Here is a 24,424-nt window from a genome sequence, read left to right on the forward strand (position 1 = left end):
AAAAAATAACCCGCTCAAACTGTATATAAATCAGCGGTAAAAATGTTCTGAGATACAGTTTCAAATCGAAATTTATTCGGTAATCAACAATAAACACCCAGCATAACCAATATGAAGGTAAGCGTTGTGTTCACTATATCCAAGTGAATTTTGAATAATTCCGGAAGAAAAAAATTATCTGCAAATTTGTTGCTAAATAGTGATAGCCAAAATTTAAATTTCATTTCAAAAATTAAAGAAACACTTGATAGTAGAACTCAGTTTAATCTTTTGTTATTTTTCTTCAGTTCATCCTTGCTGTAGTCATATTGGCATTGGCAGTTTGCAGTGAAGCCGGATACTTGCCAGCTGCAGTTGTGGATGTCTCTCACGGTGCGTGGGGATCACCTTGGGCTGCAGGTCCATACTGGGGAGCCCCAGCTTGGGGAGGCCCATCATTGGTATGTAACAATAGGTGTATTGAAATCTGTTTTTGGTGTTTCAAAAAAAAAAATTATATATAATTAAATTTAACCATACAAATTTTCAAATAAAATTTTTTTCATCAAAAGACAACGAGCCATTCATGGGGAGCACCATACGCACCATACGCTTATGGCGGTCCATATGCTGCTGCTGCCTATGGACCAACTACCGCATACCACGCTGACCCATTGCCTCATGGTCATGACGGGTAAGTGATTAAATGTATTATGCATACGTTTTTCTCACCTTGACCACGTTTTGTTTCTAATAAATTCGTAGAAAATATGTCGCAGCCAACCGAGGAAGTGTTCATGTTGCGCCATTAGGTAATGAAAAATAGTTAGATTATTAAATATATACATATATATTACCATACCCCATTTATTCCATATTAGTCGGGCATGTCCAATCCGTATCGTCGACCAATCTTTCACCAGCACCAGGTAGTTCGTGTTCCATTTTCCTGAATATATTTCAAGTCTTTTTTTAATATGTTTTTTTTATATTTTTTCTATGGAAACCAGGTACCACATGGTAAGGTGTTTATTAAGTAAAAGCGCGCCATAAATATCCAATCTAGCTGACACTTCACACCGCATTTCTACTTAAAAACGGATAATCTATCGTCTCTCTCTCGACGCGTTCTTCGCCCTAATCAAAATGTATATTTCTTCCTATTTATTTCGCTCTATCCAACAAAGGTACCGTAATTCTCGAGATTACATTTGATATCTCAATTAGTTTTACTTAAGAAAAAAGTGCGATTAAAAAAATGTAAAAAAAATATCTAGGAAAATAAATGCGATTGTTATATCCAAGAAACTACCATTTTTTGTAACATCAGAAAAGATGAAAATAAACTATTATATCATATGAACTTGAACTCTTGCATCTTATGATTTCCATTCACTTATGTCATATCGGACATTATCTTTACCTAGTATGTAGAAGAAAGAAAAGAGAAAGAGGACTTGTAGACCATCAGACTGCTGACCATCAGAATTGGCGGCAATCATGCGAAAAATATTGTCTTCCATTCTATTGCAATTAGGAGCATAGCACAAAACCAGCGTATCGAGCATTATTGCAAATTGCAATGTGTATCTATTTCGGAAAGAATGCATTTTAATGCAGCTGCAATGCAATCTCGCATTCTTTTGCTTTGTCGATTCATTACTCTAATAAGTCAGTGGTTCTAATTGCTACTAATTATAATAAGTGTTGTATATTGAGTTGCAGCTTATGAATTCTTTACAAATAAATTATGAATTCCCACCTCTCACTCATTCTGAGACTAGTATGCATACCAATTTTTTTTTGCTATCGACAAATTAATAAATTCTGACAATTTCGAAAAACAATTGAATTTCTAATGTTGCTCTAAACACCGTGTTCTCAGCTCGACAAATTACACTCCTTCTCTTGATTAACATTTGACCATTATTATGATAGCAATTATCTAATATATAATTCACATTGTCTCTCTCCATATCTCTCTATCTCCGTCTTCGTCTCTGAATGATCTGATATCAGTGTGCAAGTGTTTCAACTCAAGAAAGCCCTATGATAGTAAATTCTGTGATGCATAAAATGCATTTGTTAATCGCATACCATAGAGGACATTTTGAAATAGAATGTTTGGCTTAATTGTGTACTCTTTTAGCACCTGATTGAGAATTCTGAAGAAAAAAACAGCAATTTGGAATTTTTGGATCAATTGAAATGTATATACTGTATGTTAAATGGTCATTATTATCTATTTTTCAATGAAAGTCAATCAATCGTTAACATTTGAACAAAAGGAAAGCCAGTGTAACATTGCAAGCTTACGGCCAGTCAGTCGATCGGTCTGAAAATTGACTTCTTTCGCATTCACTTCACATTAATAAATATTGCCAATCAATTTACAAAATTGAAAATATGCGCCAAAGACAGGGGGCGACCGGCCGCACATAAGCATAACTGCTTCATTTGCTAATTGCTAATTGCCAACTTCCATTCGAAATTTTCGTTTGCTGAACTGCCGAACGAGCAGCGAGTAAGTAAGCGAGCGATTGATTAAAATGTGCGCATGAACGTGTTACAATCAGAACAAACAACAATAAAATGTACTAATAATGTAATAATTAGCGACCGACAGTACGAATTCCAACGCGAAAATGAAAAACTATAACGAAATCATTTTTGATTTCAAAAACTTTTCGAGCATAATTACCGTCGATTTGATTACTGCACATAAATCATATAGACAACCACATTGAATGGCTATTCATTTTCAGAAGTATAAATATCGCTAAATTTGTGGATTTGGAATCAGAATTCAATCGACTTCCAATCGATAAACACATAGCCATTTAAACGCTACCAAATCCCAGAACAAAAAACTTTAGAACCAATTCAAAATGAAGGTAATTAGCAGATGGAATCAAGTGCAAGAAAATAAGAGTGCAAGTTATATTTGTGCGTATTACAGTATCAATAAGCAGTTCTAAATATGAGTTGTGTTCTTTTCAACATCTTTTCAGTTCACAATTGTTGCAATCGTTTTGGCATTTGCTTTGTTCGCAAATGCACACGTTGTCGTTGATGTTGCCCACACCCATTCAGGAGTTGGCTCACATGGCCCAGCATTGGTGAACACACACGGAGGATACGGCGGCTATGGTGGTGATGCTTACCACGGGTACAATCACTTACCATTCCTATCTGTTTAGTGTTATGAATTGACCATTTTTTAATTTACATAACTCATAATTCGTTCAGCTATAGCGTTGGATACCCACACGGTGCCCCACACATCACTCTTCACACAACTGGAAATCATGGTATGAAAACTGCGCATTTTCTGAAAATGTTCTCGAAAAAAATGCACCTGATATTGTAAAACTGGTATAAATCTAATGATACATCGTCGCGATTGATAGGTTATGGTGGCGGATACGGTGGCTATGACGGTGGATATGACGGCGCTGCTGGAGCCGGTGCTGCCGGTGCTGGCGCTGGACATGGACATGGACATGACGGGTAAGTTGATACCAATTTAAAAGAATTCTAAGCAGCAAATGCACTAAACATTTTGTTGTATCGTTACAGAAAATACGTCGCATCAAACCGGGGAGCAGTGCATGTGGCTCCATTAGTCGGACACATTCAAAGTGTGAAATCAACAAACGAACAACCAGCACCAGGCACAACATATTAAACCTCCTTCTCATCAGGTCTCCACTGACGGATTTATAAAGTACAGCACCATCAGCACCACCGCCTTCGACAACTATTTAACAACACCTTTAACTAGTAAAAATTAAGCTTCCAACTTAGCCGACACCATACAAATTACACCTAAAGCATACGCCATTTCTGTGACTTTACTCTTCTTGTCTTCATTTTCCCGACCTATTCACGAAAAATAGCAGCAACCTCTTGCTTTTCTTCCATCACGGCATTTCTATTGGGCAATTGTATCTTACACCGACAAAACTGCTGCCAATCCACACCAAAGCTATAAAATACTCATATTTTGTAAATATTATACACAAAATATTTTTAACCAAATAAATTGAATTATTGAGAAAAAAACACAATATTATTTTGTGTCATTTGTTTACATAGAAGGGCATATACGAGGGTTGCTGCATAAGTTTCTGGTCTAACCTATTTCTAGTGTTTTCAGATGCAATCTGACGATTCCATCGGAAATTTTGACATTTTTTAGGCTAAAAAACACTATAGCAGGGATTGTTTTACATTACTGGGTGTGTCTAAGCCTCCTTTCCAAGGGATACCTGGAAAAATCGTAAATTTCAACAATAAACTTCATTTTTCGATATGGGAAAAATTGATTATTCTGTTGTTAACCACCTAAAAAACTTCGTTTATCCTCAATTTAATAATTTCTGGCTAACGAAACCATTATTTTATATTTTGGGCCTGCAAATATTCGATTGAATGAAGGCATGTCAAAAGGTGAAAATTCATGAAGTGACAGATAGTTCCCAGTTTTTGGCCCATTTTCTGAATATTTTCATTCCAAAAATGTCCGCTTTATTCAGAATTCATGGCACTACAATTCCAAAGTATAATAACAGTCATGTAAATCATTTTTTCCCAGAACGAAGCATTGCAATTTGCGAAAATCGTCTGTTTTTTCAGAAATAAGGAAAATTTTCTGTTATTTTCAAACACGATACTATCACTAAAACCTTCTGGGATGACATGCTATACTCATAAATGATAATTTTGTAATCTCTAGTGACGATTGAGGGTTTTTCAGCCTATCAAAATTGCATTATTGAGAGTTTGTAGGCCTATTTTTGTCCAAAACTCTTTTTTTTGGTTGAAAACATATTTGGAGGTTTTGACATGTGAAAGGCATTTACGTCACTAAAACCACATGTAATATTGACCTCATGCATGTCATACTAATGCCAAAGGATGCCCCAATCTCACTATAAGTCGTATGAGAATATTCCACCTTTAGGTTTCGCACAGCATCAATGTGTTCCGGCGTTACAGCTGATATTTTACGACTTTCCTGCGGACTCATTTTTGAGTGAGCTTCGTCAACATTTAAAATCGTTATATCACCTCTAAATACTTGGAATGGACCGAGTTTTATCACCCAAAGCGAATTTGAGGCTATCACGGCACTCTTGTTGAGTTAGTCCCTCTCAAAAATCGGAAAAAATCATTGCACTAAAATGTTTGCGGAAAAATTCAATTTTTTCATCAAATTGAAATATTCAAGCTCATAAAACACCACGATCCGTAGTGAATCAACAGTTGACGTCTGAGGAAACTTAGCTTAAAAAAGGTCAAACTTTTTGACTGACCCAAAGTTTTGCTTCGGAAAACACTAGAACTAGGTTAGGCCAGAAACTTAAGCAGCAACCTACGTATGCATATCACAATCGTATAATATACAATTGATTGCACATACTACTTCAGCTTCTGTAAAATACGTAAAGCATGTTGTAAAAGGAAAGTTACAATAATAATATGCGTATGCATGCATACGATGCGATCAATTTAATAAACTAATGCGGTGTAATAGGTCGTTGCCTGTATTATTCGATGAGGTAATCGAAAATAATAAAAGAGAAAAAACTATAGATATTCGCATTAACAATAAATAGAAAATATACTTTGAAATCATCGCTTGTTGCACGGTTGTAGTGAACATTGTTTCATCGCAATGGGATGTGTTAATTTCATTAAGAAACCATATATTCGATTACACAATTGATTTTACATTGGTTGCTTCGCTATCGAATGTTTTTTTTATATGAAAAAATTACGTGCAGTCGGTAAAAATAACTATAACCTATAAGAATTTACAATATTCTTCTCGCGACAATGACATTTGAATAGCTTCTTCAATTGAATAGCTTTAGCTTGAATCAAAACCCAAAAAGAATGAATTGAAAACAATCATATCCTAATATTGTATTAGTATTAGGAAAATGTGCATTTCGTAATTGAAAACGAGCATAGATTCTGACATAGTCTGATCTCGTTGATCTTGACCCCTGCTGGCGAAATTTGACCCCCCCCCACGAAATTTTTCGGACCCATCGACATTCTTCGACTTTGTTTTCGAAAGTGAGAACATTACACACTAGATAGAATCGATTCATTTGACCCATTATTGAATTTTAAAGAATGATTTTATGATTTTACAGTAGATGGAATTGAATGAATTTTTGGTTTGAAACCCCCCCCCCCCCTCGAATTTTTGGTGTCAGAATCTATAGACGTTGAATGCGAGTGGAGACGCCACAAAAATGACTCCAATATAGTCGATTATAAATCGAACTACTTTCTATACGTTCGTGCGTTGTGCATTTCATACACCGCTACACACACAAAAAAAAGAATATAAAATGGAATATACAACAAAGTAAGATCAATCAGAATAGGATTAAATAGGAAATAAATCAATGAATTGGTCTATACTTTCACCCGATGTACGAATTTATTTCCTATTTAATCCTATTCTGATTGATCTTACTGTGTTGTTTTTTACATTCTTTTTCTTTGCTACACCCAGGTGTATGAAATGCACAACGTATAGAAAGTAGTTCGATTAATAATCGACTATATAGGAGTCATTTTTGTGGCGTCTCCACTCGCATTCAACGTCCATTGTAGAAGCTTACTTGTCAAAGTTCAAACATCAATGTAAACATATGGAAGTGGAGGAAATGACGCCAAGCTGCACGAGGTTGTTTCAACAAATATACAAACATGTGCAAACAAAAGAGTAGGTATTATTTTTATAAACAACTCGAAATGGCATATGAACTCAGTGGCAGACTAGTATATTTTAGACAAAAATAAACAATTCATTTTTCAGTACAAAAAACGTTTTTTTTTTATTAAAAGGCACAAAATAAATTACATTTCATTGTAACTGATCACAAATTATTTTTTTAACAGATGTTAACGTTCGTTTGAGAAAATCCTGAATTATTGGCAAGCAACAAATTTATTCGGTTCCATCGTAAACTCGTCATGTTTAAGTGTATTTACCAAGTCGTTCCTGTAAATATTTGTAAATCAATTTTTTATCCGCACAAACAAGTCGATAATAATGAATGATACCTGGGGCGGGCTGATAATTTTGCGATTTAACACTCTGAGTATGGCCAACGAGATCGGCCACATGGATAGCTCCCCTTTATACAGATATATTTATGAATTTTGTAATTTAAATTTCAATAAAAATTATATAGATTTACCCACCTATTGATTGCAACGTATTTTCTGCGAATGAGATTATAGCGATTAGAGCGTATAAATAGCATGTTGTTTGGTTGTGTTTATTTTTCAAACTGAAAATGCAAATAAAAATAACAATTTTACCCATCGTGTCCATGGCCAGCATCACCCGTGTATCCAACACTTCCTCCATTTCCCCATCCTTCGCTCGAACCGTAGCCTATAAAATATGAGTATATTTTACGTAGGCGCTTAAAACCCACCTCTAAAAGCTTCAAAATGTCAGCGTCTGTGCACAAGACATTGCAATAAACTTATTCACTAATTACAATTTTTGCGACGTTAAGCACAAAAAAATATTCATCCTCTCAATGAACGAATGAATGTCATTTATTTACACTAACTACACAAGTTTTATGTTTCAATTTCACAGTTTGGATTGTGTGTTTCTATGATGTGTGTACCTGAACTACCACCCCAGCTGCCGCTGCCGCCGCTGTGTCCCTTTCCACCAAGAGAATAAGATCCTGGCCAACTATTTGGCCAATGCAAATTGATCAATGCAGGTCCATGCGATCCGACTGGACTGGCCACTTTGGCAACTTCAATGACGGCGTACGGATAAGCATTAATTGATACAAATAATGCCACGAAGATAACGGCTGCGAACTAAAATACACCGGTTACAAAGTTAAAAAAACATTTCACGAAAATACTAGTACACTGTATTCTACAAACACGAAAAATTAAACAATTTCGATCGCTTGCTCACCTTCATTTTTGGAAAATGTGTTTTCTTTTTGTTTACTTTTCTTTCGTAAATTCACTTGTGTTCAACAACTGATTGGGAATAGATAACTGTGCGCAAAAATGGATGGTATATCGCTTTTATACCTACAATGAAAGCACCAATTTATTCAGAAGCCAACACGCCTGTTACGCATCACATTTTTGTTATAACGTATGTTATATGATTTGTTTGTTTGTTTGGTGCATACTTACGAAGCATGTTACACTATATTGAACATTAATTTATTTCATTTTTACATCGTCGTTCAATTGTTGCAATCGCAGCCGTTCATATTGATTGGCAATGGTAAACCAAATGATGTCTTGACATTTGAATGGCAGCTTGTACTGGCTAAATATTACGCAAAAGGAGATGTTAGTTCCTATTACTAAACCCACCATACCTACATAGAATATTCGAACAATTACAAAAATATGTTCGAAAAATTTCCATTTTTTTTAGAACAGTTGGGGAAAAGAACATGAATATTTACTTTACATGCCTATATTTCCTTCTAAGTCTTATTTGAGAGCTCAATGTAACACAATGAACGGGAACCCAAAAACGTTGCATTTTAATATTCGTTCGTGGGCACATTTCGTCATCGGTACATGCAGGAATGATATTTCATGCTTCAAAAATTTTAATTAAACAAAAACTATTTCTATTACATCTAACAATTGAATCGAATTCATCGATAATTTTTTTGATCTGATTGGAAAAGCTTAAATGCAAATCGTGAATCAAAACCATTCATGCGTGAAGTTGGTCTACATAGATTTCATGGCCTCCTTCTAATCGAATTCTTTTTGCATAATATAAATGTACAACACACACACACACACACACACACACACACACACACGAAGAGCTGCAACTGAAACAGTGTACGGTATGTGTTGTCTTCAATTTTACTTGTTTGCATTTTTGGGCCACGCAATGTCGTTGGTAAATCAGCTTTGTATTAATTTGGTTTCAATAAAACAACGAAAAATTGATTAACACGATGTTAACAAGCTGTTGATTTCGTATCAATATTCATGGTTTTTACTGTTTCCTCAACTAAAACTGTTTATAAATCGATTCCCTTCGAAAGCTATCACCACAATAACTTGAGCCTTTGAACGAATTGCATTCGTTAAACTTCACCATGAAGGTAAGTAACAAACGAAACTTTTTTAAACCTTCTCTTGTCTTTACCACACTTTGTTTTGTATTTTCCAGTTTGTTTTATTAGTTTTGCTGGCTATAAATCTGTCCGCGCAAGCACGACACATTGGAAATAATCGTTTTCGTCGTGACGATAATCACCAAAGCGAGACAACAACGGATAAAAATGCCGATGGCCCAGCATTTTGGCTTCGCAATTTGGTTGTTGGGCCACCAGTGGGAGCGCCTCAAATAAGTCTTAACGTGAATGACAAAATTGACGATAGCCTCATTGAATTTATAAATGATGCTCAGAAAAAAGTTGCACAAGAAAAGGAAGAAGCAAAGAAACCGAATGAAGGAAACAAAGTAGAAAGTGAGGACCAAAAAGGGAGTCCTCCTTCAAAGCCGAATAACAATGCAAAAAGCAACGGTGAGGAGAATAAAGGGAGTGATTCGGATGGTAAAAAGGCAGATGCAACTGGAAATAGTAAAAATGATGGAAGTAAAGACACTCCAAAGGAGTCTGATAAATCTAAAAGTGATGGCAATTTCGGTGACAAAACATCAGAGCATGATGATAGCAAGGCGGATAAGAAATCAGATGATAACAAAAATAGTTCGAATGATAAATCAAAACCAAAACCAAGCGATGATGGTGGAAAAGGAAAAGACGGTGGATCAGCTGTCGGACGCGGGTTTGGATACTCGTTTCGATAAGTTATAAAATTCTCTTATGGTAAATATGTGCATTGAACTGCCTGTGAAGTCGTACAATTTCAAACCTGATCACGGAACAAGAATTAGTAAATTACTCAACGGGCCAAATTCGCTTCTATTCAATTAGTTGATCAGACATTTCTTTTTATGGTTTTCTCACCAATGACTTTTGTGAAAGAAATAATAATAGTTTTTCACTTTTTAATGAATTTTTACATACGTTGACAATTTTCATTATAAAATTTCAAGTCTTCTGTGTTAATGTGTTTTTATTTAGAAACAAAAAAATAAATTGTCAATTTTTTGTGCATTACATGATGTTTCGATTGTTTTTAATCATTGACCATTTCAATATTTTCAGTATAGCGTACAAATCAAAGCGTTCTTAACATAAAAAAAACTTTCTCTCCATTTAAAATTGAACACAAACAAGTTGAAACATTTTGAACAAAGCAAACTGGAAAGCAGTTACGTTGTGCTACCATGTAGTCGCTGGCGCCGGCTCAAGATTTGTTGTTTTGACTGATTGCAAATGCCCGATAAGCTAAGCCAAAAAAAAATCTTGATCAATAACATTTATATTTGCAAGTGTGTTCTGTAAATATTCGTAAAACATACCGGCGCAATATGAACTGCACCGCGATTAACAGCAACATATTGTCTGCAAAGTACAAATACATGTAATAACTTGTTTTTTTGCTTTTAATGATTGCCTACCCATCGTAGTTGTTTCGATGTGGAATGAAACCATTTGCTCGAAAAATGCCCTGTTTTAATCCAATAGAATTTGTCCCAGCAGGAGGACCGATAAATATATCAGCATAGCCATAGGGCAAAGTATAATGCGGTTCAAAATTCACCAAAGCCGGACCCCGCGACCCAATAGCAGCATACCGGCCAGCTATATCGACTACTTGAATTCCCATTGCATTCTTAAATGTGCACAAACAAAGTAAAATCGTTGACCACTGAAAATATTGATAATTGTTAACTTTACTGTATATACACAGTGGGCGTTCAGAAGACTTATGGCTCGAAAGTACAAATTGCCCAAAAAACTGATTTGAATTTAAAAAAAAAATTATGAAAAAGAGATTCTTCAAGATTTCTGGACGTTTATACGATATACATACAATGCTTCGATTTAAAACTTCAGACGTACCTTTATCTTATACATATCAATAGATTCACGGTTTCTGTCAGGTCAACGGTTCTTTCTATCAACAGTTTAATCAAAACTGACTGATTGACATCATGTCAGCGCCTTTTTATATACAGATTTGTCGCAAAATAAACAGCAGATAAAACAATGCAGCAAGTCTAAGATTGATTTTTGAAATACGGAATAAAGAAAATTCAATTTTTTTTACAATTGTTGAAAAAAAAAACTATTGAAAATCTTTCAATTTCATCGGAATGTTAAACATAAGGTGGTTTTGTCATTATCTCAAGCTCAAATGCCAACAGGTGTGACAGATTTATTATTCAAGTGAATTGTTTGGTGTTTGCTCAAATTACTATGTTGCCAGCAAAATGCGAAAATCATTAATCATAAAGCCTAGCACCACGGATTTTTTCCAATAAACAAATTGGACACAACAATTGAAATATTTTTCTAATCAGTTTACCATGCTAGCGCACACCATTGTAATTGAACCGCTTAAGCTATTCTTATCATGTTGAAATCAGGTTGGAAAAACGAGAATCGGACCAAAATTCCCTTTATGTACACACATTGTACACCACGCTGTTGTTATGCGATTGAAGTACAAATTTCGCAACGCAAAAGCACTTGCACTCATTGCAGTCATTATCTGTGTTCATTGTAATCTCAATGTTCGATTACGCTTACTTTGGTGCAGTAGAAATGGAGCACGAATATCGTTCAAAAGGTAAAATCAAAATCGTATCTGTGTTATTTGTTCCTTCCTACTACTATTTATAGTATATTAAAACATTAACCGCATTCGTGCTGACCATAAAACACATTTTGCTTCGATATTGAACCGAAACCGTACACATAGACTCACTGTATGGTAGACTATGGCATTAATCCGTTGCTTACGAATCCATTCAAAGATCTGATGGTGACTCTAATTTCGACCACACTTCGGCGTTCATGCCGCGTCCAATATCATAAATTAATTTGATACAAGTTTACACGATGTGATATTAGAGCCCATTGGTTCACAAAGTGAAGCAAAGCTAAGCAAAGCATGGCAAAGAAAAGCAAGCGGACCGCGTACACTCTACAAGTCTACATGCACTTTTTAATACACACAATGCACATTGGAAACGTGTGATAATTTATTGCAATCTGCTGTTAAACAATTAATTCAATGTTGTTGCTGGTGTTGTTGTTTTTGTGAGATGGCTACGGTTGGTCAGTTCTGTGCGCTTTGCAATATACCAACCATGCCGATATGGTCGTGTTGCATTTCAGCGGCAAGAGAAACACTGGTATGTTCTTTAGCAGCAGCAGCGCATATGTGTAGGCTGTTAACGCATTTCACATGCACTGCTGTCAGATTTTTCATTTTTCTCTTGCCAATTGCTGGGTTTTAATTCGAAATTGATTTTCTAGCGAAACAAAAAGCATATTTTCCATTTGTAACTGTATTAAAGAGTTTGCTGTTTTTTTCTTTCGTTTCGTTATTCTTGGTGAATGTTTTCTTCGTCAATATTTGATTGTATTCGCTTGCGTAACAGACATTTATTAAAAATCAGCGCTAAACCCGTTTCGATTTGCATAAAAACACACATATATGCATGTTCTGAGTGCTGCAATTGACAACAACAAAATATCAATCCCACGGCAATTGAAGCGGTGGTGTATAGTTTTGGCCGAGATTTTCGAATGTAGCAAAAAATATTTCGCCAAATGACGCAGTTCAAAAGCGACATAAATTTTATTGTACATTTAAAATGATCTTGCATCCCGGATTTTCGAACATATCAGTCATATTTTGTGTGAATGAAACCAGTGAATATTTATCATAGCGCCACTATTTCCAATTTAAGATGTACAACATTTCGGGAAAGTGAAAATTGGGCACTTTCTACACACGTCATTTCAAGGCCATCCACCAATTCAAAAGTGATAGCATACTGCATATTTTAAAAATACTGATATCACAGAATCAAGTAAATATATCCGTTCTAAATTGTATTTTAATGTAGCCTTTTGAAGTATGGGCTCATGACGTATAACTCGTGCTTCAAATGCATGATAATTTTAAACTTGAAGCCAATAATTTTTGCTAATTTGCATATGAATTATCCACAGTTACGTCTATATATGATTATTATAGCTTCAACAAGGCGGTTTAAATGAAAGTGAAATAGTAGCATATAGATACGTACGTAAAGATAGAAACTGCTGTGGTTTTTCTGACATTGATCTTGCACTCGCAATACGCAATTCAACGCCTTATTTACGCATACACAAAACATATAGGCAAAGCGGTTGCACGTTCTCTTTGATGTGGAATTCACTGCAAACAGATTTTACAGTTTACATTGATTTTGAACTCAGAGAGTCATGGAAAAACAGGTTCGACACAGGAAATATTTTAAACGAAAGAATGCGTTGAAAAGAAAAGACAATTTTTTTTTTCATTTCAATCAAAGTAGTTTGTCATAAGAAAATCAGAATCATAAACGAAAGAAAAAAAATTGTAAGTGACTTGGATTAATTGGAGTGTAAACAATAAAAGCGAGATGGAACAAAAAGAATGGTGGAAAGTCAAAAGCATTCAGTATGTGTAAGTACTCGCCGCTCTTTGTTCAGGAAACATACCATAAACATTAAACAAGCAACTCGACTGGCTTGGGAATATTTTTATGAATACGAAATCATAAACAGAATATGAAAATGAAATTTTTAGAAGAAAAAATAAATAAATTCGAGACCAACAGCCAATTAGTTTCACATCGTCAACAAGTTTTCGATTGGGTTAATTGTGCAAATATATATTTTGGTCGAGTAAACCAATCTGATTTTTGGTTGTTCAAACGTGCACAAAAACTTGGTGGTTGAGAGACAATTCAACTCGGTTGCGAGTGAATTATCACCGAATAATTCATACAATCGCGTCATGCAGAACACGATGAACAACGTGGAAAAAAGTTTGGTAGACGAAGTCTTGTTGTGGAGGTGCGACAATCATAAAATAATTCAAACTTTGACTATCGTTTCGAATTCGTTTGCTGTTCATTGTTTTATGACATGCAAAGTTAACTGTGAAGAAAGTGGATAGATGGTTAGCTGGCTGGTTGGCACCTCCGTAACATACAAAATTCTCGAAATATGTTTCATTTCACGACGTCGACAGCGCATGGTGCTTGTTCAATATATAGGTGGATTGTATTCGCCTTAATGTAGGCTGCCTCTAATAAATCATATGTATATTTTGGTTAGGCGTGCGATTAAATGAAATGCACGCCGCATTCAAAAGCGTTGCCAATCTGCACCACACAGAAACGACATAAAAGAAAAAATAACATTGATTTTTATTGGATATCACTATCTTTCATCTATCATTTTGCATGCGTTCTGCTGTTTTCACGCTTCTTTAACATCAGAGCGGTTCGTGTGTACTAGTTTTTGCTCACAACTAACGTCACCGATCGCACGATTTCATAGTTTTCGAAAATGAATGTCAGACAAATTCGAAAACATTACATTTTAACATTCGCTTTGGCGTCTATCTTCTCCAACTAATAAATATGTTAAAATGACACGTGAAGCGCTCAAGGCAAAACTGAAAAGCGCCCGATATGGAGTTTGGTTGAATGTATAAGACTCTATTGTTTTTGTTCTGCTTTTGATGGCTGCTCAAATTAAGTGTTTTAATTTATTCATATTTCAAAACGGCATGCGTCAATCTGATATGTAGTTCCACATGACTCGAGCTTTGTATTGTAGATTGTGATTGTTGGATTTTATTCCTATGAGCTCATTTGCACCAACCTGAAAATGACTTGGGAACTTTATATTCAACGGTTTTTTCAACGATTTGGCAGTCATTTGATGCCACTTTCTTTGGAATGATAGCATTTGAACTCAGTAGTACGACCACCACTACAGCTACTGTCATGAGTGAAGAAATCGAATTAACTCCGAAAGTGAACTGTGGCGTATGGACTGCAATTGAAAACTATATATATAAGGAAAATAACGAAAAGATCTGGGATAACAAGAATGTGCCCCCAAAAGTTGTGGTAACACGAAAAAAAGAAAAACTAAGATCGAGGTGAATACGAAATGTGTGATTGTGAATTCAGACGTTTGTTTTTCTGATTCTTTTCGATTTGTTGATAAAATAGAAAATATTTGACGCCAGTGATAACGACACTTGTTCAACAACGCCGTAACAGCAGTGTGCCTTCGAGACGCAATTCAGAGCGTGGCACTTCCGCTCAAAGTGCTAATGAGATTGCAAATGCTTTTGCCCAAAAAGCATTGATTATACGGACCACTAGAAATGTGCATGCCGAAGAGGTGTTTGAACGGAGCAAAAGATTATTACAAAATTGTAATATCGCAGTCATTGATTGCAGGTATAATCAATCTGAAAATCTTATGATATTGCAAAATATGTTCGAGCGACACTCGGCGGAAACAAATTGAAAAAGTTTCTCAATGAATTTTCTGGCGCGATGTCTTTTGTGTAAAACCCTGTACATATACATATTTGATCAATAAATAGCAAAGAGTGTAGCAAAATGCTGAATTGAAGATATCCCCTGTTACCACTTTTCCCTTCTTTTCATTGGAAAGCATTGTGGTTTTGGCGACGATAGTATAGTGTATTTAATTTTTCAATTCATTCCTTTCTATAATAATGCCGTGTGCTCATCGTCGTCGTGTGCACGATTTAAAACGGATTTTCAATACATTTTTTTTCTATTTACCGTCGACAAACATCCAAAATTAATAAATAAGCAGAGCAAAAATGGAACCAATATTTATGTACGCTAACGATTTTGATACACGGAAGCATTTACAGTGCTACTATGACACGCCGAATGATTTCCTTTCTTATTCTTCTATCCGCAGAAATAAATAATTGTTATTGCTTTATTTTGCACAACGTGTTTCGTTTTACGCTTCATTCTTCTTCATTTCGCATTCATTTGTCTTGTATTTATGTAAATATGGGCTGTTGTGACATTTTCATGGTTGTACCATTCCGAAAGACATTCATTCCGTCTCTCAGACTGTCGAGACACATACCTAGACTTTGGAGTGAAATTTTAAAATCCAAGTTTTTCTGTTGGAAAAACAGTTCGGTTCGGTGGCAGTAACTTGGGAATAATAATATGGAAAGGAACGAAAAATCGAAACGAAAGGCCCATGGCATTCAGTGTGCCATTGAGTGCTCCATTGCAACGCCTAGCAGGTGATCGTATTTAGTGTTCACATTTTTTCTTCTTTCGTTTCAAATACGTTCTTGAGACGTACCGGAACTCGAACATTTTCGGAATTTTGTCTGCCAACAATTGCAATTACGCCTTTCAGATGGTGGCCAATTCTTAATTTCCGATTTCTTTTTTCCGAAAGGTTAAGGATATTCGACATAAGCCCCATGTTTAAACAAGTTGCAATTTTCCAATTAAATTTCTCATCTCAAAATTCTATAGGACGCCCCCAGCAATGTATATAGTAAATAAACTTGAAATACATAGAAATAGGGAAAAAAAACAAATTGAAACGCAGAAAATTGTTTGTTAATCTAACGCATCAGATACTTCAATTTGTTTTCCCATTTGATTCGATGTCTACGTGGGATTTAAAGTGTGTTCCAGATAATTTTTCGATTGTGGAAAACCCAAGAAACCATCAAAGGAGCAAACATGTTTGCTTATTTATTTGGCTATCATTTGAAATATTATCATTTTTCAAGTACCGACATTTTTTCCATTCTCAGAATCATTTATTTTTTACTGAACATGATAATGTTAAATGTTATTCTATAAAATATTTAATGTGCGTTTAAATTGTAAAATGTTACCAAGTGATAAAATTATCGAATAGTTTGTTATGTATTTATCATTTGAATTCTTTCAATATGCCATCAAAATGCAAACACATGAAGTGTATAATGAGTAACAGTTCCTGTTTTCGCTCAAGTTTGCATCATACGTGTCACATAATGTGGAACAATTTATAGAACAATAGATGTGGACAGTGCAATCGAGAGTGGGTAGACATCATGGAAAATGTGCGTTACGATGTGAAAATCGTAATAATTTTTTTTGTATTCAGAAAAACAGAAAAGGGATGAGAGTAGACCGTATATGTTGCACTATAAAGGTTGACGCAAAAAAAGGCAGGGGTTGGTTTCACCTAAATTTATTTATATAAATTTCAAATATCAAATAAATTTATCCGATATTTTTCATGCATTGTGTTGTTCTAACGCATTTGCCAGCTATTTATCGCCGGAATGAGATTTTCGTTTTGTTCATTTACCGGTATTTGTCAACAATTCTGCCACTGTCTCACTACATGGTATATACAGTCCATAAGAAATGTGTAGAGACAATGCAGAAAGATATGAAGATTTGTATACAAACGACCAAAAATAAACAAAACAAAAATCTCCATAACTAATGTATTGGCAATGTAAAACTAAATGGCGAACATTTTCGTCTCTGCACATTTCTTATGGACTATATATGCTATGTAGTGACACAGTGGCAGACTTGTTGACAAATATCTGTGAAACAAATGAACAAACCGAAAATCTCATTCCTGCGATGAATAGCTGGCTGCCAATACAACAGCCGATGTCTCGTTTATGTACTGCAAATGCGTCAGAACAACACAACGCATGAAAAATATCGGATAAATTTATTTGATATTCGAAATTTATATAAATAAATTTATCTGCAACCAACCTCTGAAAAAAGGACATTATCGATTGATTTGAGTTTCATGTATCAAAGATATGAGATGACGAGAAAAATGTAACTATTTTGTGCCCGTCGTGTATTTTGCCCTGTGAAACAGTATCCTATAGAGAATGAAAAACAAATTCTTGAGAACGAAGAGGAGAGTGGAAATGACGTGTGTATATGCATTGTATACTTAATATTTGTATGCAATCCGTGTTCAAGCAGCCACAATGTGAACGTAAAAAAAAGTATGTATTGTAGTGGTGCGGCATTGAATTCATCTTGAATATATATTTTTATGTTCGCTTGAGTTTTTCCTAGCCAATTTTCAATGAATCGTATCAACAGACACCACTGTTACATTCTATTCACGTCAAAGCGAACAAATGATTACAATTTTTTGATAAATATTGATTCATAAGATTTGACCTTTGGGCAAACAAACAAAATGACAACTAAGAACCCATATTGAATATGATTAGCTTCCATTTGTTGGCCAATTCAAGCCTCGGTACTTATGAAATGAGGGCATTGTATACAAACAAAAATAGTATATCGTCTGTGTATGGCTAAAACCAGTCATCTAATCCTGCCTCTACGGAACTGTCTCTATGGAATGAACTTCCTTGTGGTTCAAATCATACTTTTCTGTAATGTCTGTTCAACATTTTTGGCTTATAGCAAACTGAAGCTGAAGAGCAAATTTTCTTTTTTTATTTCCATTGATTATTTTACTAATATTTCAAGTAAAGTGCGTTCTATGAAAACTAAAATTGGCATGCATGCATAAATAAATATTTTCATCGCATAAAAATAGCAGAGTTCAGCTTGACTTTAATAAATAAAGAGTTTGATTTCTATTTAATCCTCGAAATACGTGTACGAAAAATATGAATTTTATACAGCACACCTTATACATTTCTTATTGAAGCCAAACCATTGATGATTAATTTCATTTGCATATAGTAAAATAAATATCCTTACAACTGGTTGTTATCATTTTCCCCTAATGACATTTGCATGTATGTCGCGTAAGCCATATATCACTGTCGTTTTATCGGTTTTATGGATTTAAATAATGCCATGACAAAGTAAGCTGAAAAAAGGAACTTGCCAGTAAGCCCAGGAAAACTTCTAGTCATAAGCATATTACGATTCACTCGGTTAACTAGTTGGTTTTGAGATCTTGAACTACTTAGACTATTTACAAGAAAGAAAACTTTCTGGAGTATATTATTCTCAGTTACATTGGAATTCTATTTGCTAAAGGGCAACAAATATTATGATAGCCCCGTCCAATCAATAAACCTTTGAAACATATTTAATCCGTTTTAGTTTCAATTTGCCTCGAGTAAATGCGCAACTGGAAAAACTGATGGGGAGTAATGTAGTGCATCTCACTGATCGAAAATATATGACGGAGCTACGACGACGCATCACCGAAGATTTCGAAAATATGTTGATGAAACGCATTCACCATCGAAAGGTATTGTTAAATTGAACCATTTTTTAATCAAATTACAAACACAAAATTCGTAAGAAATCAAATATAACACGCAATTTCTACTAATAGCATTGCTCTTCCACCATAGACACATTTTATTTTTCGTACTTTTCAGTTACTTCTCTGCAACTTATTACTATTCCATTTGAATTATTCGAAACACCATTATTTCCTTTTATCTTATACTGTTGGTTGAAAATAATAAAGCCATAAAAATTGTATAAGAATCCAGTAATATAAAAAATACCACAAACATGTTTAATGGTTGATGAGAAACGTGGTTCAACGACCGAATCGAAAATTACCCAAAAAAAACAATCCCGAAAAACGTCAAACGGAATGAAAGCATGTGGTATTCGTGACGACGCCTGAAATTCCAGTTGTAGAAAGTGAAACGTCGACATGACTAGAAAAAGAAGCAGTATCTTTTGGACGTGTGTATAATCGATTTTTGGCAATCAGTTCAAAAATATGAGCGGGACGAAATCCGTCGCGCATATGATTCTCTTTTAATATTGAATAAATGGTTGGCTTTGAGTGCAGATAGAGCAAGCAGACAAGCAACCAACCAATCAACTTGTCATAACTACTGCACGTGTGTGCAAACATTATATAAAATATTTTTTTTCGCCCCTAATATGTGAGTGCTTTTTTTACGGCAGTTGTCACGGCAGCTTCTGCCGTTAAATTCAGACATTACAAAAGTGAATCTGATCATCTGAAATCACAGACACGACAAGATTGTGTTCTATGCTTTTTTCATTTCTCAAAAACGACAAAGCGATAGAAATGGCGCGAAGTTTGTCGAGTAGTCATTCGATAGCCAACGCTTGACGCTCGAAACATTTATTTTGATATATTAAAAACAACACGTCGTAAAACCGACGCGCTTCTGTTTTGCACAAGCAAATCCTTTTCACGCTCTATTTATGCAAAGAAATGTGGAAAACGGAGTGTCAATTCATTTCTAGTCTGTGAAAATTGGAAATAAACAGGTTTCAAATAACAACGTCGGGATCATCTACCCGTGCGTTCAACAACGCCTTCAGATATTTAAAAAATTTCACATCGCAATTCACAACATAAAAACTGACATTATTGCTGTTTCAACACGAAGCTTTGTGTCTTTACGGAATAAACAAAATAGGTTTTCGTGACTTTTGAAATGACACTTAATAATTTTACGTTGAGTGCGGTTCTGCGAACAGCTCTGAAAAACCCTCTGTGTCACCGATTTTTGTTTGCGCTTCACGTAGGGCTCGTTTGTTTTGACAAACGTGATAATTTGAACAATGACACAAATTGAATTCACAACCCAGCATCTAATACGTCGATCGTATCACATTTACCGGTTGCATTCCCTCTGTATCCATCCCACGCAACTGACGGTGTATTCACTATACATGTAGTACACTTTGATTATTTTTGTGCTTCAAGTAACTAATTATAATGTTTCTATTTAACAAATGAATGGACGTCTATCAATCATTGTTTTCAAGGGGCTTGAACAAATTACCTCAGTTCCACCTTTTTTCTTTAATATTTCCGTAGAAATTCAATACACAGCAATCATATAATTTGGATTTTGTGTTTGACAGCTTTTCGCGACATCGTATGAGTTTTAACATTTTTTTCAATTCCTACCAACGCCGTATCTTCACACAATTTTAATTTCAATGTGTATTGCATGCGAATGACTTGAACGCGTCGTCGCGACTTGAAAAATCCCATCCCCTAGAAGCATGCTTTACGCACATTTTTGTTTTGTTTTGTCGATTTTCTTTTGTCACTTTTTTTGTTTCATTTTCACAAATAGCAAGAAGAAATAGAACGGCAAATGAAATTAGTTTTACACGGTCTATATAATTCACGGAATGTTCCGAGAAATTTGATTTCCGCTCACAGTGTAGTGTTGGTAATGAATGTTTTTCATTTTTCATGCCTAATGAAATGAAATTACAATTATTGAATCATTGTGTGTGAATCTATTTTGAATTCAGGCCGAAGAGATACAGCGGCAAAGAGTGTTGTTGATGGAAGGAAAGCTACCGAAATGTCCAAAAGAACTCCGCAATCATCCCGTTCTGATTATGAATGAATCTACAAATAATTTTGTGATAAAACGAAGAGCAAAAGTAAGTATGATGAGAGAATTATAGTGATTCTATGTGAAAACATCCTTGCTAGGGGGATTTCTCACACAAAAAGTTTGAGCAAATGTGCAAAAAATTTCTATTATTTCTTCTTTTTTATTGAAATTGTATGAAATGTACTGAAATGACGATTTTGCTTGAATAAAAGTGTTCTGGAAGTGGGTTTTGGTGGATCCTCAGGATGGACCAGATCCGGTTTGACATGGCCCTGGCCCATCCTGAAGATTCACTTCCAGAACCGGGAGCAGTTCTGAACGATCCTTGAGATCCGCCAAAACCCACTTCCAGAACAATTTCATTGAATTCAAAAGTTCAGTGTAAATGTACATTTATTTACACGAATTGACAAAAATTGATCGAATCCGACCGAATTGAAGAAATTTTTCAAAATTTATAAGAATTCATTCATTTTTTTCGTGAGAAATCCCCCTACCATCCTTGCACCAAATTGTAATACTCCGAAAATGGTTTTGGTTATCAACAATACGAATTGTGAAAATTTCGTTCTAATTCAGTTAAAAACGGAGCGTGAACGTGTTTCCGAACGAATGGTTCGATTAGGCAAAAAATGGGAGGCAGAGCATATACTGTGGGAGGAAAAGGAGCGTCAAAACGAAGTCGAAATGAAAATAAGAGAAATGGAACTGTTGAAAGCCGACCAAAGCTATGTGGAGAAGCTTGAAAGTGCTGAGAGTCGGAAAGTACTAGAGAAATGTTTCCGAAAAAATGAAATGAATATGACGGATTTCCTGGCAAAAGAGAGAATATTGATGCTGAATCGTTTAAAGCCCAAAGAGAAGAAGTTCGTACCATTTACAAAGGATCTCAGAGTCGTTGATGCTAAGTTTGTATCACACATATTTCAAACTTTATCGAAAGTGTTAAATGCTAATAACGTGAAAATATTTGCTAAAGGCGCCGGATGAGCGAAGCGTCCATTTCGAAGTTGAAATCGATTGTTGCGAAAGTTAGGACTTCAGAGACTGGTGGAACGTTGGAAAGTGAACCTGAACAGTCAGACGATACGCCCAGAGGCAAAGATGAGGTCGGTCAAGCGGATAGCGACACTGCCAGTCAAGCTAGTACCAAATCCAAGAAGGCAAAGGTAGGCTAAATCTTATTTAGCTTATCATAATCCGAATTTGTGGTTTTTAATACTTTGTGCTCAGCAGGGCAAGGGATTATTCTCATTCTTCAAGTCAAAATCGTCAAAAGATAAGAAGGCAATAGCTCCAACTATATCGCAAGAGGAAAGCCCAGAAAAGACAAAGAGCGCGACAAGTGACGATGATATTGAAAATTTACCAGTAAAAGACGTTTATGTAGATCCTGTGATAGACAGACTGAAAAAGGCAAAGGTACGTGTTTGATAAACAAAACATTTGATAGACAAAATAAAGTCAATAATATGTATGAATTTCCTCCTTTATAGAATGTCAAAGAATTGTATAATGTGGCTGAAAAAATTGTCGGTGTGAATATTGAGAACATACTAGACAAGAGCAAGAGCGGTGAAGCTGAAGAGCCTGCAGCTTAAGAAGTTTGTCTCTCAAATTTGTCATTGTTACAGATCGAAAATAATCTGGGAATTGCGGAAACTAAAATTTTGGTCCAGATGCAATTAAAATGATTTCAATAAAATAAATCAGAAAACTTTCATTTGATCAATGTTTATATGCTTAACATACATTTTCCATATTAACGTTCAATTCCCTTTATTTTTGACATGTACAAAATCATTCATAGAGCTATAGACGTGATTCAAGTGTTTGTCTCACTTGACCACTCATTTTCGGCATGTCTGTATATGGTCATCACCGAAATGTAATTAAAACTCCAGCCTTTATTTCCGACAAAAAAAATGCATAAATCGATTTCAAATTGTTTTGCTTTTAATTGCTATTCGTTTCGATGTGGTCGCGCGCATTGAGTGAATACTTGAAAACGAATAAAAACCGGAGACACCAATAAATTACAAACCAGCTATGTGAATGGCAACATTCGTTCGACGTGTTCACCTGTCCACTCCAATATCTATTGTCGTTGAAAGCGAATAATTGTGTTGAAAGCCTATAAGTTATGGGCTATAACTTCAATGCATGGCCATAAGAAGAAATTCACTGACTCCAATGAATTGGTTTATGTAAATAGGAGAAAACCAAATATTTAGCGTATTTCGCCCAAAATTACATTGAGAATTCATCTATTCTTGTATAAAACCAACTTGTTAGTTTGATTAATAATTCATAAGCTCCTCCCAGTTGTTGATTAAAACCAAAATTCGGAGCCACACAACATCCACGCAGAATTATCAGTTAATGGCACGCGACGGATGAGTATTGATTTTGCTACCATTCGAAATGAATGGGATAGACTTGGAAACTGCATACAATTCATACATTATTGGATATTACCTTTTGCATGGAGAAAATTTCATCATGGAATACCACGAATAACTATTACTTTAATAACTATCGCTTTTTTAAAGCAAATAATTAATAAAACCGAAAGAAAAAAATTTCTCATCGCTTTGCAGTTTCCCCCCCATGGAGACGGTATTCCTAAGTTAGGAATCCCAACTATCCAGAAGCGCATCATCATAATATTTTGGCCATAGATTATCCACTTCATTTACAAAAGCAGAACTGAAGTGTTGGAAAATTGAAAAATCAATTTCGTCCATTAATTGATACAAAAGGAGCAGATGCGTATTCCAAATTCATGCGAACAAATGACGTATTAATAATAGATCATTTGTAAAGACTCGAATACAGTTTTAGCACTGAAATTGAAAGCTAACTCAATTTGTGACGTTTCTTACTCGATTTAGAATCACGCATGAATAGCAAATTATTTTTGATCAGTCAAAAATAGAAAAAGCTATTACGTTATCAAAGTAGAAAAAACAAGAGAAAAAAAGAATCCCCGAACAAGGCATTTTCATTCTTTACTGACATGTTTCAGGGGAAAATATGAACGGAGAGAGCTTCACCATCAAGCTTTCGGTGAACAAACTGTTGA

The 24,424-nt window shown here is 35.1% G+C and overlaps 6 protein-coding genes across 7 annotated transcripts; 4 read left to right on the forward strand and 2 right to left on the reverse strand.

Moving 5' to 3' along the window:
• The first annotated feature begins 31 nt into the window (after nt 1-31).
• On the forward strand, nt 32-1,348 carry LOC129569930 (adult cuticle protein 1-like). Its single transcript, XM_055449183.1, has 6 exons — nt 32-117; nt 288-440; nt 552-673; nt 745-791; nt 861-908; nt 990-1,348. The coding sequence occupies exons 1-6, from the start codon at nt 112-114 to the stop codon at nt 1,001-1,003; spliced, it is 390 nt and encodes a 129-aa protein (XP_055305158.1). The 5' UTR covers nt 32-111; the 3' UTR covers nt 1,004-1,348.
• Nucleotides 1,349-2,715: 1,367 nt separating this feature from the next.
• On the forward strand, nt 2,716-4,049 carry LOC129569911 (uncharacterized). Its single transcript, XM_055449144.1, has 5 exons — nt 2,716-2,873; nt 2,991-3,148; nt 3,229-3,290; nt 3,390-3,489; nt 3,559-4,049. Exons 1-5 carry the CDS (start codon nt 2,868-2,870, stop codon nt 3,665-3,667), a joined length of 435 nt encoding a protein of 144 aa, XP_055305119.1. The 5' UTR covers nt 2,716-2,867; the 3' UTR covers nt 3,668-4,049.
• Nucleotides 4,050-6,812: 2,763 nt separating this feature from the next.
• Nucleotides 6,813-8,085, reverse strand: LOC129570235 (heterogeneous nuclear ribonucleoprotein A3 homolog 1-like). Its single transcript, XM_055449776.1, has 6 exons — nt 7,958-8,085; nt 7,650-7,854; nt 7,330-7,405; nt 7,210-7,230; nt 7,069-7,142; nt 6,813-7,006 (listed from the first exon to the last, which is right to left on the reverse strand). The coding sequence occupies exons 1-6, from the start codon at nt 7,961-7,963 to the stop codon at nt 6,993-6,995; spliced, it is 396 nt and encodes a 131-aa protein (XP_055305751.1). The 5' UTR covers nt 7,964-8,085; the 3' UTR covers nt 6,813-6,992.
• Nucleotides 8,086-8,974: 889 nt separating this feature from the next.
• On the forward strand, nt 8,975-9,844 carry LOC129570249 (protein PF3D7_1417600-like). The gene is made up of 2 exons (XM_055449790.1): nt 8,975-9,131; nt 9,200-9,844. The coding sequence occupies exons 1-2, from the start codon at nt 9,126-9,128 to the stop codon at nt 9,842-9,844; spliced, it is 651 nt and encodes a 216-aa protein (XP_055305765.1). The 5' UTR covers nt 8,975-9,125.
• Nucleotides 9,845-10,244: 400 nt separating this feature from the next.
• LOC129570236 (uncharacterized) lies at nt 10,245-11,089 on the reverse strand. Its single transcript, XM_055449777.1, has 4 exons — nt 11,007-11,089; nt 10,562-10,812; nt 10,463-10,505; nt 10,245-10,388 (listed from the first exon to the last, which is right to left on the reverse strand). Exons 1-4 carry the CDS (start codon nt 11,019-11,021, stop codon nt 10,323-10,325), a joined length of 375 nt encoding a protein of 124 aa, XP_055305752.1. The 5' UTR covers nt 11,022-11,089; the 3' UTR covers nt 10,245-10,322.
• Nucleotides 11,090-13,493: 2,404 nt separating this feature from the next.
• On the forward strand, nt 13,494-24,322 carry LOC129570229 (uncharacterized). Of its 2 annotated transcripts, none has more exons than XM_055449766.1 (8): nt 13,494-13,608; nt 19,082-19,232; nt 21,067-21,165; nt 21,251-21,385; nt 21,919-22,247; nt 22,319-22,508; nt 22,576-22,761; nt 22,836-24,322. In XM_055449766.1, exons 1-8 carry the CDS (start codon nt 13,565-13,567, stop codon nt 22,938-22,940), a joined length of 1,239 nt encoding a protein of 412 aa, XP_055305741.1. In that variant the 5' UTR covers nt 13,494-13,564; the 3' UTR covers nt 22,941-24,322. The 2 variants fall into 2 exon arrangements, with proteins under 2 accessions (XP_055305741.1, XP_055305740.1); XM_055449765.1 differs by having other exon boundaries at nt 22,573-22,761; nt 22,836-23,132.
• The last annotated feature ends 102 nt before the right edge of the window (nt 24,323-24,424 follow it).

Source organism: Sitodiplosis mosellana, unplaced genomic scaffold, assembly GCF_009176505.1.
Source record: "Sitodiplosis mosellana isolate CC-2019 unplaced genomic scaffold, AAFC_SMos_1.0 Smas_scaffold_47, whole genome shotgun sequence".
NCBI lineage: Eukaryota > Metazoa > Arthropoda > Insecta > Diptera > Cecidomyiidae > Sitodiplosis > Sitodiplosis mosellana.